Below are 15393 nucleotides of genomic sequence, written 5' to 3' on the forward strand. Positions count from 1 at the left end.
CCCAGAGGTAAGGTTTACATCATATATGTTCCAGGCCACTCGGGAGTAGTCGGCAACGAAAGGTCGAATGTAATAGCTTTAAAGGGAAGAGAGCTTGAGGTAGTTAATCTGACAAACGCAAAACCATTCGACGCAACAAATGCTGAATTAAGCTGAGAGATTATGGATTCTCTCATGGTTCTCATGGGTAGCACCACAAAGATCCTATGGGGTGACACTGATGAGAACAAGACGAGAAATTTCCTCAAAATGAGCAAGTCTGAGGTTAGTATGATGGTACGTATTCTGAGTGGACAAACAGGATTACAAAATTGGACGTGCGGATTCAGACGAATGTAGAGCATGTGGAGAGGACACTGAAACTCTGGAGCTCTTTCTTTGCCACTGTCAGACATTCGTCGAAATTAGATCCAAGTATCTTAGAAGACTAACTGATTGGAAAATTCTTAGGAATTTCGTCCAGGAAACTGACGAACTCCTCTTCATGATTTTTTTTTTCATGAGAAGGAGCGCACAACAGGCCCTATAGTGGCCTAGATTCTAGGAGTGGTGACAGAAACTTATCCCGAAAAAATTATATTTCACCGTGTATCAATCTTTTAATCAAGCACCCCTTCCCGGGAATTTGGATTTAAACCACAGCCACTACGAGGATTCCGGAGGAACTTCAACCAACTGACTAGCCAGGACAAAATCCTGGCCACCCGTAGCACCATCTTTTGTGGTGCTTTGGTTCAACCCCATGTCAAATCATTCCAAGGAAAGGCCGAAGATACATTTGATCATCACCAGTTTATAGTCCCGGGGTATAGAGTATAGGTACTACCAGGGATTGCAATACATACAGATGTGGTCGTTCATTAAGTAAACCTGCCTCTGGAGATATAGCGGTATGTGCAACTTTTGAAATGTTTTCTTGTCATTGCAAGTTATTTCTAATATAACATTCCTTGGGAAGACTTATTGGAAAATTTTTAGGAACTACGTGCAGAAATTCCAGAAAATGTTTCACGTAAAGGTACTCTCAACAACCCGATAACGGCCAAGATGCATTTCTTCGGTTCTGAGACTTTCAAGAATGTTTTGACGAATGCCGTTGTTGTAACAGATTCGTTGTGACAGCTTATATCAGTTTAACCAGAGGCCATTATCATATTTTATTCTAAAATTTCAGTCGGTATATATAGTGGGATCAAATCGCATGGTTTCTCGATAGGTTCATGGTATCGTATGCCGTAAATTGAAACCACATATCAACCTTGTCCAATTCTTCCAATTTGGGTAAATAAAAGTTGGTTATCATAGGCCAGTATATTGTTCTATTTTCGTGGTTTTTGAAGAAGTACGGTCCAATGATGTCACCGGCCTGCAAACCGAACCACATAGCGCCTCTTTTTCAATGCGTTGGTAGATCTCTAATTGCCATTCCAAGGATAGGCCGAGGATTAATAACCAGTTTATAGTCAAGGCAGACTTGAGGTATTGGTAGCACTTCTTTTCCCCAGGATTATTGCCTCTGGTAGTTCTTCACATCAATTTCGGCGTTTCTGTTTGTTGTTGATGTAACCATTGAGCCGATCCATTCGTTGGAGATGGATCTTGGTAATAAAATTCTATGATAAGCAATCGTTTTAGATTTAAGAAAATCAATTGGTACTTTTAAGAAATTTTATTAGCGCAGTCAGAACGAATTTCTACAAAGGTCGAAAAGTTCCAAAGTCCTTTTCTGTGAAGCATATGATCTAAAGTATATTGGTGATGCCACAAGTGATAATAGTGAATCAAATAAATAATTCTGTTAAAACATTTTGTCACCCATTCTTATACAATTTCGCTTACACGAATGCCCATAAGAACCGCGGACCCAAATAGTCTACGCTGCAGATTTTGAGAATCAAGGATCCTGAGAACGCATGAGTTCACCAAAAAGATCCGATGGAATTAAACCAGGCGCATATGTATGAAAAACCTTTATATTTATGATACCTGAGTTTAAAGTTTATGGTCTTAAGACTTTAATCCTGATTTAAATTTGTTTTCACACTGTGAGAACAATGTTTTTCCAATATTTAAACAATTACCATTTATTGTTTTAACCATTTAAACGTATTTGTTGTGACATTTCAGACACTCCAGTGTAATACAAGACACTATAAGAACACAACCAACTTCAATACACCTTCATAGTGTCCCATCTCTGGTCAAGCAATCTAACTTAAATATTGAATCAATGTCAGTTTTTTTACGAACGTTCATTACTTCCTCTCTTCTCGTTGTTTCAACTGCAGGAAGTGTTAAAAATCTTGAGGAACAGAAAAAAAAATCATTTTTTTCTCCTACATATTATATTTATTCAATAAATATTCAAACTTACAGAAACTTGTATGTATGTACATATGTATGTATGTTTGTTTATTTTGTAAAAATGTGTGTCTCTTTTTCTTTTTGTAGCAACAATCCATGGCAATTATTTTACACTGCAATAATTTTTCTTTTAACGTTTTCTCATCCGTACAAGAGACTTGTGTCTGATGCAAGAAGTATTTAGTCTTGTTTTACAAATATTGGTCAAAATCATCACAGCAGGGGTGGTGGTTTTAAGTTTAGTTTTTTTTCTGTTCTTTCTCTCATGTTTGCTGTTTGTTTGGTTTTGTTTGTATTTTAATGCCTTTACGGCACATTCTAATGCTTGCGTGTTTTATGCTGTAGTATAGGCAATATAGTCTGGCTTAAGTACTAATGAATCAGTTATTAACCCATTGTGGTAATATGAAGATTTATGGAGATTTCTATGTACATATGTACATCTTCAAATACTTATTGCTATTTATGATTGACACCACTTTATTATCTCTTTAACTTGGAATTTCTATCAATCAAATTTTAAGTTTTCCGCCCCTTGATAAAAGCTTTAACTGAGTAGGTAGGTAGGTTGATAGGAGGATGTATATTACATCAAATCCGAAGAAATACACCTAGGCCTCTATCGGGCCTGTTGTGCGCTTCTTATCATGAAAAAAAGGTTACTGAATGAATTATTTTTCAATGTTCAGAAACTCAGTTTCCGGAACGTAATTCCTAAGAATCTTCCAATCAGTTTTAGTCAGTAATGTTATTTCCGGAATAACATTACTTCCAACATACTTGGATCTAACTTCGACGAATGCCTGGCAGTGGCAAAGAAAGTGCTCCAGAGTTTTACTGTCCTCTCCACATGCTCTACATTCGTCATCATACTAATTTTGAGGAGATTTTTCGTCTTGCTCTCATCAGGGTTTCATTATTCCAAGAGGCCTCATGGGATTCTCTCACCCATATTTTTAGTTCAGCTTTTGTTGCGTTTGTTGAATGGTTTTGCGTTTGTCAGGTTAACAACCTCGAGCTCCCTTCCCTTTAAAGCTATTACATTCGCCCTTTCGTTACCGACTACTCCCGAGTGGGCTGGTACCCATATAATGTGAACCTTACCTCTGGGAGAGTATTCAGTTAAAGCTTTCTTACAATCCAATACGGTCTTAGATTTAGGTCTATCGCCTGATATCGCCCTAACTACCTTCTGGCTGTCGGTAAATATATTAAACGCTGTGGGCGCCGTATTTATTATAATCCAATTTACGTATTCCGTTATTGCTCGTACTTCTGGAAGCTTGTGTTATGATTAGGTAAACGGTGGTATATTTCTGTTTCCTGGTCTTCAATATAGAACCCCAGCCCCACTTTGTCCCCCAATTTAGAGCCATCCGTGTAACAACGGATTCCTACTGGTATTTGCTCTAATGTTCCGCTTGACCAAGACATTCTATCTGGGATCAGCGTTTCAAAGTTTCCGACATATTCTGTGTCTGGTATACGATCAGGCACGTCCGATGATTGTGTATAACCTTACAATGTGTCCAGTATAGATTGATAGGGATCAATATATTCCTGAGAAAAATGTAGCAGCAATATATTTATAGCTACACAGATGGCTAAAAACTAGGAGTCAAATAGTTCTGAGGATCTTTATGAAATAAATTCAGTTGACATAATAAATTTTCTTACTCAGGCCAAAAGCAGTTATAGGACAGGCCAAAAACGGTTATAGGACACCGTTTTTGGCCTGTCCTATAACTGCTGTGTAGCTATAAATATATTGTTGCTACATTTTTCTCAGGAATATATTGATCCCGATCAAGAATCAATGGTATAAATGTTTCCAAAAATGTCTATTATTATACTCTACACCACTTTAGTGAGGAGGGTGTATTGAGTTAGTGTTGATGTTTGTAGCGCACAATAATATTGGTCCTACACCCACCAATCGGCTTAGAATCATTCTGAGCCGATTTTCTATATCCGTGAGTATGTCTGTCTGTCCGTCCATCCATATAAACATTGTAATCAAACTACAAGTACGAGATCTTCTATTGCTCCTCGTACGAAGCCTATTGATAATTGTTATAATCAGTCCATTATTTCACCTAGCCTTCATACAACTGAATGGGGATTTGAGTTCATCATTAAAAAGCTGTCCAACTAAATTTTATATTTGCGATGATGACCCTGCCGAATTTTTAATGATCGGTCCTCACTTGACCCTAGCCCTCATACAAATACCCCTTAAGAAAATGAGAGCGCATAAAAAGACTGATGTCGCGATGAAATTCAGAATTAACACATTTTATGTAAATGTAGATCCATAATAAAACGTAGATTATAATAAGTAAAATTATGTTATTATTTATAAATAGTATGAATTTTAAAATTCTAGTACTTAATGGGTTAATTTGTTTAACTTTTGTATGAGTAAATATAGAAAAAAAAACTGCAAAAGAAAATGAAATATAAGTTAGTGTGTCATTTAACAGATAAAGATATAATTCAATGATTTGCATTTTATCTTTTATTCTGATCAAGTTCATAGTAGTTTATGATGGTACACATAAGTTTATTATGATTTCTGTATACAGAAGCAGATTTATTAAATATATACATGAAGGGCCCTGACATTCACAAAATCACTTTTCTAAATTCGGCCAAAATATATTAAATTTATTTTTTTTTATGACACAGTTACCGTGCCATTATTCCAAGTGGTCCTATGCCTTGATCGTGGTAAAATCAAACTACAAGTACGAGATCTTCTATTGTTCCTCGTACGAAGCCTATTGATAATGGTTATAATCAGTCCATTATTTCACCTAGCCTTCATACAACTGAATGGAAATTTGAATTCATCATTAAAAAGCTGTCCAACTAAATTTTATATTTGCGATGATGACCCTGACGAATTTTGTAATGATCGGTCCTCACTTAACCCTAGCCCTCATACAAAGGCCCCTTAAGAAAATGAGAGCGCATAAAAAGACTGATGTCGCGATGAAATTCAGAATTAACACATTTTATGTAAATGTAGATCCATAATAAAACGTAGATTATAATAAGTAAAATTATGATTTGCATTTTATCTTTTATTCTGATCCAGTTCATAGTAGTTTACGATGGTACACATAAGTTTATTATGATTTCTGTATACAGAAGCAGATTTATTAAATATATACATGAAGGGCCCTGACATTCACAAAATCGCTTTTCTAAATTCGGCCAAAATATATTAAATTTAATTTTTTTTATGACACAGTTACCGTGCCATTATTCCAAGTGGTCCTATGCCTTGTGGATTATGCCTTGATCGTGGTAAAAAGTTAGCTTTTCTTTTTGACATTCAGACCTCTTGAGCATTTGAGTGTCCCGAAGAGACTAATATGCATCTCACACGATGCTTACTAATGTACTGAACTCGAGAATAATAAAAAAATATATCTTTTTGAAAGGGTCCTGAGTGTGTGATCCTTTAATGGAAAATTTTATTGGTAAAAACCTTTTAAAGCGATTAGTGTCCAATGTAGGGTTATTCAGTTTCCTTCATATAGTTCCTTAGATTTATCCAATGAGTTAGGAATGTATAACATACAAGTTAGCACCATCATATCAATTCCTCAATCTGAGGAGCCTACTGGGGTCACTCCATGGGATTTTAATAGTCCTTTCTCTCGCCCATGTTTTTACTTCAGCCCTAGTTACAACGAGCGGTTTAGCATTCACCAGTTTAGCTTTCTCAAGCTCCCTTCCTACTTATAATAACAAATACTTACGATAAAAGCTTTGATGGTGGGGAGGCACCTATACAAATTATAAAAAAATTAAAATTTTATAAATTTGCTAAATGATTCGAAAAATTCATTGTGGGTCACAACTACTTTACAAAAACAAACGAAAGGTGCATATTGAAACTGAGCCAAGAGGCTGTTGACACTTCAGTTATTTTCTCTTTGTATTTTTTTCTTTTGGTGACACAAAACACCACAATATTTTGCATTTGGGTTCAGGCACATCACCTGACTTAATAATAATAATAATAAAAAATCAAATAAATGGTCACGTTACTAGAGCATTACACACACAAACAAACATTTTTTAATTTCCTGATTTTAACAATATTGGCTCAAGCGTCGAATGAAAATCCAAAATAAAATAATATAATACCCGTAAATAAGAATTTGCTACCAAAAAATTAAAAAAAGTACAATTATATAAAAACTAAAAAAACAACAATTTATGACTTCCTTATGGAATATAAGTACTTACAGCTTGAAAGAGAACAAATACTCCTTTAAAAGACATGCACACACGTGAACACGGCTAAGACAATAACGTACTATGTATATGGGGGTTTACTTACGAGTATGCACGTTTCATATGATCAGAACGAAAAAATAAAACTAAAATAATGTATAAATTCAAAGCATAAACAAAAAAACCGGTAGTACGGCGACCCTTAAAAGAATATTAAAATAAAAACAACAACAACAAAAAAGCACACACGGCCAACAATAAACACAGAGAAATGAACAAAAAAAAAGTTAATAAATGAAAGGCGGCAAATTTCTTTGAGGACCTTTAAAAATTTGTCAAAGCCTGTCACAATTTCGGTTTGTGATGAATTTACGATGGCGATAAACTACAAGAGAATGTTTATCGAAAACGAAGGGAGTGAGTGTTTTAATAGAAAGAGAGACTTAAATTATAAAAAGTTATTACAAGTACAGGGTTATAAAATAAAAAATATTTAAATTGTACCAAACATTACAAGTTGTACTTATAAATCAGTAATGAATGTCAGGTTATCTGATTTAAATTACTCTATTTCTGAAATATCAATAGTTAGCATGATTTGGTGGTATAATAATGTTAAATATTGTAGAATCTCTACAAAAATCGGCAAATCTTAGTTTTATATGTTTAAATAATACTGCCGATTTTCGTAATAATGGGGCCTCATTTGAGCCTCCATACAAAGTCCCCTTCATAAAATGACTTATCGCATTAAATTCTGCATTAATGACTTCAATGTCGCCGTGAATCGCACAACCATAATTTATACGGATAGGACCATATTTACCTTTGCTCTCATATAACCCCTATTTCCGAAAATAACTTTTTTGCAACAAATTGTTAAAAGTGCAATATGTTAGTTAGTTAGTTAGTTAGTTAGTTAGTTAGTTAGTTAGTAGTAGTTAGTTAGTTAGTTAGTTAGTTAGTTAGTTAGTTAGTTAGTTAGTTAGTTAGTTAGTTAGTTAGTTAGTTAGTTAGTTAGTTAGTTAGTTAGTTAGTTAGTTAGTTAGTTGTTGTTGTTAGTTAGTTAGTTAGTTAGTTCGGTTCGTTCGTTAGTTCGTTAGTTGTTCGTTCGTTCGTTTCGTTACGTTCTTTTTCGTTAGTTCGTTAGTTCGTTTTCGTTAGTTCGTTAGTTCGTTAGTTCGTTCGTTAGTTCGTTCGTTCGTTTCTTTTTTCGTTCGTTCGTTATTTCGTTCGTTCGTTCGTTAGTTGTTAGTTTTCGTTCGTTCGTTCGTTCGTTCGTTAGTTATTCGTTACGTTCGTTCGTTCGTTTTCGTTCGTTCGTTCGTTTCGTTCGTTCGTTCGTTCGTTCGTTCGTTCGTTCGTTCGTTAGTTCGTGTTCTTCGTTTTAGTTCGTTCGTTCGTTAGTTCGTTCGTTCGTTCGTTCGTTCGTTAGTTGTTTGTTTCGTTCGTTCGTTCTTGTTCGTTCGTTCTTCGTTTCGTTGTTCGTTCGTTCGTTTGTTCGTTCGTTCGTTTCGTTTTAGTTCGTTCGTTCGTTCTTTTGTTCGTTGTTCGTTAGTTCTTCGTTAGTTCGTTTTGTTCGTTCGTTCGTTCGTTAGTTAGTTCGTTCGTTAGTTAGTTTTGTTTTTCGTTCGTTCTTCGTTAGTTAGTTCGTTTCGTTATTCGTTGTTCGTTCGTTCGTTCGTTAGTTCGTTCGTTTCTTCGTTCGTTTTGTTCGTTCGTTCGTTTTAGTTCGTTCGTTCGTTAGTTAGTTAGTTTTCGTTCGTTAGTTTGTTCGTTCGTTCGTTCGTTTTTCGTTCGTTCGTTCGTTCGTTCGTTCGTTCGTTCTTTCGTTCGTTCGTTAGTTCGTTCGTTCGTTCGTTCGTTCGTTTCGTTCGTTCGTTCGTTCTTCGTTTCGTTCGTTGTTCGTTCGTTCGTTCGTTTCGTTCGTTTAGTTAGTTCGTTCGTTCGTTCGTTCGTTCGTTTCGTTAGTTCGTTGTTCGTTCGTTCGTTTGTTAGTTGTTAGTTCGTTCTTCGTTAGTTCGTTCGTTCGTTCGTTCTTCGTTTCGTTAGTCGTTAGTTCGTAGTAGTTAGTTAGTTAGTTAGTTAGTTAGTTAAGTTAGTTAGTTAGTTAGTTAGTTCGTTAGTTAGTTAGTTAGTTCAATCCGATGAAACAGAATATCAGAATGGTATAACATAATAGCAAATAAAGATTTTGAAATCTTTACTGTTAGCCTAAACGCATTCTAATCCCCGACAGTATGTTCACACTAGTCCAAATAATGACGGTGATCCTTAGAGAGAATACCGAGATATGCAACTATCGCGCTGCAGTAGGTACGTTGTAATAGGAAAATAACTGATGATGTAGTTAAAATAAGGGCCTCAATATCCTATATCAACATAGACTAACTGCATTTCACAATATCGAAATAACATTTTTTCTTATAAATATATTTAAAACAAAAACAACATTTATTTGTTGTTTTCAATATATTTGTAAGAAAGAAAAGGTCCTTTCGTATTTAGAGAACCCGGCAGTAAATGTGTGGAGTTCCACTTAAAGTGTGAAATCGACGGAGAAACAAAATACTCAATGAAATTTTTCAGACAAGGTCGAACAACGAACCAACTTGCACCATAACCTTGAAGTCATTTAAACGTTTTATGATTTTCAGCCTTAGGGCCTAAATAGTGTACCAAAAAAAAGTACACAAAAGTACCAACTAAGTAGTTCATCCCTGATAGATGCACGTGGACATGTGTGAGTATGTTAAATTAACTGACTATTGCCGTATGTGTATTTAAGTTTGTATTTTGGCAAGTATTCGTAATTTTCTAAGGTGGTTGGTAGGCGCTGACTGTTTCTTTTACTAGTATTTTGGCTTAAATCGAATTGTTATTGTTGTTGTTGTTGTGTCTAAGAAACGTGTTGTGTTTAAATTTAGTTTACTATTTTGCTTTCTTGTGCCTTTTAGTTGACGATGATGATGATGATGAAGTTGTTGTTATTAGTGTTGCTATTTTTGGCCATAATTTTTATATGGTTCACATGAGTAAGATATACCGTTGTAAGTTTTTAGTTTCTTTTTCTTCATTATTTTTAAATTTTAATTATAAACCATAAATTTAAAAGTATTTTGTTTAAATTATGTGCGAAATAGCAAATTATGCAATTAATATTTAGTATATGTTTGCTAGTATTTGTGTTTAATAACGTTTTATATTTGCGTGTATATGTGTATATAAGTGCGCGCTTGAAAATTGCTTTAAACAAATAGTTACCAGTAATATAATAAATTAGTAAAACAAATTTAGGAAACCTATTTGGTGAACCGAAGCAACATTGTTGCAAGATTAGTGGGATATGTGATGTCTTAGTTGATGTTTAAGGCTGGTAATTTAGCAAGTGCAACAGAGACTTATAGCAAAAAAAAATATATATACTACTACTATTGCAATGTGTTAGAGATCAGGAACTCATTATCATCATGTCTGCAATTAAAAGAAGTTAACAAATTATTTTCTTATATCTTGGCAGAGAAATTGTTAAGTTTTGGAGAATAGGACTAATAGATTTGCTTGATCGTGAATTGAATGGATAATATGTCGATTTGGGAAAAGTGGCTAGAACCACAAAGATCCTATGGCGCAAGCCTAACGAAAGTAGGACGGAAAGCCTGATTAGAATTAATAAATCCGAGGTTTGTATGATGGTCGTTCAGATTCAGTCGAATGTAGAGCGTGTGGAGAGGATGGAGGTGCGGCCTTATTTCCCGGCGGTACATTTTCATCCTTACGATGAGCTTATTCGACGACTGACACCGCCCCATTTGAGCTTCTTACACGCCAGTGGAAATTTTTGTACATGATGCCGCAAGCACTTTGCTAAAGTACTCGAGCTATATAATCTCTTACTATTGCTGCCTCGATGCTTAACTTCCGAGATGTGATGGCCTCTTTTGAGTCGGCAACAGCATCTAGAGACGTATTCGTAGACCGAGGACTTGTTCTTACTCATAGAGAACACAACGTGTTAAATCTGGTCCCCCGGGCATGTTTCCTTGATGATAGATCTCATCTTGGTTTATTGCAATTCCGGGGAAAAAAGGTGCTAACAATACCTCTAGTCTGCCGGGACTATACACTGGTTATGATCAGATGTATCCTTGGCCTTTCCTTGCACTCATTTGACATGGGGTCGAAGCAGAGCACCAGTAATCAGGTACTACGGGTGGTCAGTTGCCTGCAGGATTTTGTCCTGGCTGGTCAGTTGATTGAAGATCCATGGAAGGGGACGCTTTGTTAAAGACTGATGCACGGTGAAATATAATGAATTTCTGTTACCGCTCCTAGAAACAAGGTTGTATTTGAACTGATAATGAAAAGATTGGGTAAGAGGTTGGAGTGCGATGTACCATCAGATTCTTGTATCTGATGGTTGAGCGGAATTCTGAGTGTTTTCGAGGTGTGGTGTTGCTGGGAGGAGGTGCGGTGCTGGGTGGAGCTATTAACACCTTAATCTTTAATTTATCAGTTGAGTGTATTGGAGTTTACTTTAAAACATGCTCAACTTATCACAGTAGGCCATTATGGCTACTGAAATAAGTCTTGTCAATTAAAAATGGATCCGTACTTCGGACTACCAATGACGTCCCTAGGTGCTGTTGTCATAGCCATCTCAGTAGTGTGGTTGGACGACTTTAAGATGTAAAGGAATGCACTGGGGTGAGTCTTTAGGTGATAATAATGTTCTGGGAAATTAGCCTTAATCATAACATCAATGTTCGGTATGCCCCTTTTATTGCCTTTTCCTTGTCAGGGTTTGATAGAGCTATACGGTTGGGTAAAAGCCGAGGATACATTTGATCATTACTAGTTTATAGTTCCGGCAGTTTTGAGGTATTGGTAGCACCTCTTTTTCCTGCAATGGCAATAACATTATTATAATATGTATCATGCCCCAGGGCACTTCATTGCCCTTTTGCTACCTTTTCAACTTGCTGTAGGGTGTATCTAAAAGAGAAACCTGTAATAGAAACCACAGTCAAGGTTTCATATAAAAGATTCTAAAAAAGTAATTTTAAAAAAACAACAACGCAACAATTTGAAGTAACATCCATTGTACCTATGTATGTATGAATAAATGTTTATAACAATGTTCGAATAGTCATGTGGTCTTGGTAGGCTTCAAAATAAATGATGTACAATTAATTTATGTTTTTACAAGAATTTTCTTTTATATTGTTGTATGTTTTTTTTTTTTGTTTGTTAAGTTGTTTTAGTTATATTTGCAATTTGCACCGTAATAAAAATAAATTATGAATTAATTAATTCATAAAACGTTACAAAACAAAGTGCACATATAAAAAAAAAATTTAAACAAAAAAAGTATCATGCAAAAACTACTCAACTCAGACTGTATTTTATCTAAATGTGTGAGTGTGTATCTATGTAACTCAACTACTCATATACGTATTTATAATGCATATGATCTCTCAGCACGCAATCAAATTGTAATGAACTTTTAAGATACGAAATAGGAACGAACGATTGCATTTTATACGAAAAATATATATATATATATATAAATATATTGAAGCACTGAAACAGAGTTGTATTTGAAATACAAGTTATTTAGTATTTTTTATTGTTAAAATGCATTACATGATGTTGTTTTCAGCGAATTAACAAAAACATTAAACTAAAAAAAATAATAATAATGATAAATTAAGTACATACAAATGTAATAAAAAGTAAAAGTTTTTTTTTTTTTGGATTTTCAATTAAACAATAATCATGATACATTTTTCTACTTCTATCTTTATAGTTTTTAACATCCAGTCATCTGCTCTCAAGCGGTCATCCAAATGTACAATCACCTTTAGCGGCCACAACACTTACCTCGACTTCTTCATCCATAAGTCCCTCACCCGCTGCTGGAGCTGATAATAGTGTAACTAGTAGTAATAGTGACAGTTCGGCGGGCACTCTAACACCGGATGCAGTCTCACAAACCTCTGCCTTAGGTAGTACAACTACTGCAACGGCTGCCTGCAGTTCAGTGGAGAATCCTTCCAATCCATATCCCCTGACTGCCACTGCTACCGCTATTTCACCCAATTGTTGTGATAATGGGCGACCCATGGTAACAGATCCCATAACGGGACAAAGCATATGTTCTTGCCAATATGATGCTAATAATTCAACAAGACTGTCTACATTGGGTTCCTATCCACGATTGTCATCGGCTACACCGGTGGCGGGTGTTGGTATGAGTGTATTTGGTTCAACATATCCCTCAAATGATCAAAATCCCTATCCGAGTATAGCTGTTGAAAGTGCAACGCCGTTCTACACAAGTTTGGTAAGTTTTTAGAGAGTTAATCGAGTCGAGTTTATTTGAAAATCTTTCTCTAGTATAAAAGAATGATTTAAGAATTTCATCATAGAAATAATAGTCAACATCTTTCAACAGTTAAAATTCCGTTAAGATTTTATTTTTACAGTAAATCGTTATATGTTTGTTTTTAATAGCATTATTCTTTTCTTTGAACTAAAAACCTTTTTTTGTTTCTTAATTTCAATATTGCAAAAAATGTTTATACGTAGGGGAAAATTAAGAGTGACAACATAATTCTTAATTTCTCATGGGCAACCAAATGTTTCAAACAATTGATAACACGTAAATGAAAAATGTCTCACGAAAACGCACATTTTCAAATAGATGTATTAATAACACGCACATCTATTGGCTGGAAAATCATGATCGTGTGGCAGAGAGAAAAGTAAAACAATTTTTTCTGTATATCACTGAAATTACTAGACCGATCGTCATAATTAATATGGAAATAATACAGAGTAGAGGACCTTGAAAACAGCAGGGTGCCAAGGTAAAAATTTGATTTGTCTTATTACATGAAGAAATGCTTTATCATTTTAGAATCAAATAGAGACTCTGGCAGTTTTTATACAAAAATTTTAATTGGCAGAATAACTACCGGTTAAACGATAGTGGTGTTAGAACAATATTTCGATATCCATCTTTTTTGAATATGATTATGCCCTATGGTTCCTATGAGGAGCATTTTTACAATGTGTGTTGATCTTGAGTATGAAAAAAATAGATCATAACCGAATTTATAAGAGAGTTTGTGAGACAATATTTATGTATTTTAACATGAGATTAATGAGTTCTACAGAAACATTTCAAAACAAGTAAGAAATTATAGTCGGGCGTGGCCGACCGTATGATACCCTACACCAGTTATGAATATTAAATGTGATTTATTTTTCATAATAAAGCATTTATCTTCAATATTCCCTTGTTCCGATACATTTAAGCAATTTATGGATGAAAAACTAATTTTCTGAAAGAGGCTTTATATGGGGGCTAGAGGCAAATATGGACCAAGCCCGAAAAAATTTTGTGAATATATTTATATTGACATAATATTTTATTGTGCTGAATTTCATCGCGATATTTGTGTTTATAAGCTAATTTGGGACATTCAAGTAATTTTCTGAAGGGGACTTTGTATGGGAGCTAGGGTCAAATGTGGCCCGATCTTTATGAAATTTGGCAGGGTCATCAAGACTTCTATAAAACTTAGTTGTGCCGTATTTTATCGATATATCTGTATATTTAACATAATTATGAGCTCAGAAGCCCTTTTCGGGGGGTTCTGTTGTATGGGGGCTAGGTGAAATAATGGACCGATTTTAACCATTTTCAATAGGCTTCGTCCTTAGGTCAAATAAAACGTGCGTGCCAAATTTCATCCAAAAATTGCGACCTGTACCTTGCGCACAAGGTTTACATGGACAGCCAGCCAGCCAGCCAGACGGACGGACGGACATTGCTTAATCGACTCAGAAAACGATTCTAAGCCGATTGGTATACTTTAAGGTGGGTCTGGGACGAATATTTTTGTATGTTACAAACATCAGCACAAATCCAATATACCCTCCCCACTAAAGTGGTGTAGGGTATAAAAAGTTCTCCTCTGAGAGCAAGGATTTATTAAGAATAAAGTTCTGGAGAGTTTAAAGAATTAATTTTTTTAATATACTATTTTTCCCATCTTTGTGGAGTGATATGTATTCCACCGCCCATTTTTTGGGCCAAGAACAATCATAGATGGGAACCCAAATTTTAGACCAAAAATACGCATTAATTGTTTATAAACAAGTGAGAGTGTTCTTTACATCGAATATCACTTCCCGACACTTTCCCCATGAAATTCGGTAGGAAGTTTTATGTTCCTATAAATGTTTATTCTATAAAGTTTCATAACTGTTCACGTATTTTTAAGTCAGCAAGTAATTTTCTTATGTACCGATCCTCAATCCATTTGGTAGAGAGGTTTTAACTCGTATAAAAAATATGTGTGTCGAATTTCATCGCTTTTCTGTATTCAGTATTTTTAAGCCAGTAATGATCGTTTAAGTAATTTTTTGAAGGGCACCTTATATGGGGAGTAGGGTCAATTATGGACCGATCCACATAAAGTTTGATAGAGAGTTTTTGGCTTATTTGAAACTTATGTGTGTTGAATTTAATCACTATACTCGTTTTTTTAAGCCAGTAATGAGCGTTAAAATCATATTCTGAAGGGGACCTTATATGCGGGGTAGGGTCAATTATGCACCGATCAACATAAAATTAGATAGGGAGATTTTGGATCATATGAAACTTATGTGCCAGTAATGAGCTTTAAAGTCATTTTCTGAAGGGGACCTTATATGGAGGGTCTATTATGGACCGATCCTCATAAAATTTGGTAGAGAGGTTTTAGA

At 35.0% G+C, this 15393-nt stretch overlaps 1 protein-coding gene across 2 annotated transcripts in view; it reads left to right on the forward strand.

Annotated features, from left to right (window-relative positions):
• The window catches only part of LOC119601450 (homeobox protein caupolican-like), a 155767-nt gene that overhangs the window by 32183 nt on the left and 108191 nt on the right, over positions 1-15393 (forward strand). For both annotated transcript variants that reach the window (XM_037952387.1, XM_037952388.1), the window contains exon 2: positions 12425-12961. In XM_037952387.1, the coding sequence (XP_037808315.1) occupies positions 12425-12961 (537 nt within the window). The remainder of the gene's footprint in view (positions 1-12424; positions 12962-15393) is intronic.

The sequence above is a fragment of the Lucilia sericata genome, unplaced genomic scaffold, assembly GCF_015586225.1.
Source record: "Lucilia sericata isolate MDLA Ls3-8-SP2 unplaced genomic scaffold, ASM1558622v1 Contig000165F_arrow, whole genome shotgun sequence".
NCBI lineage: Eukaryota > Metazoa > Arthropoda > Insecta > Diptera > Calliphoridae > Lucilia > Lucilia sericata.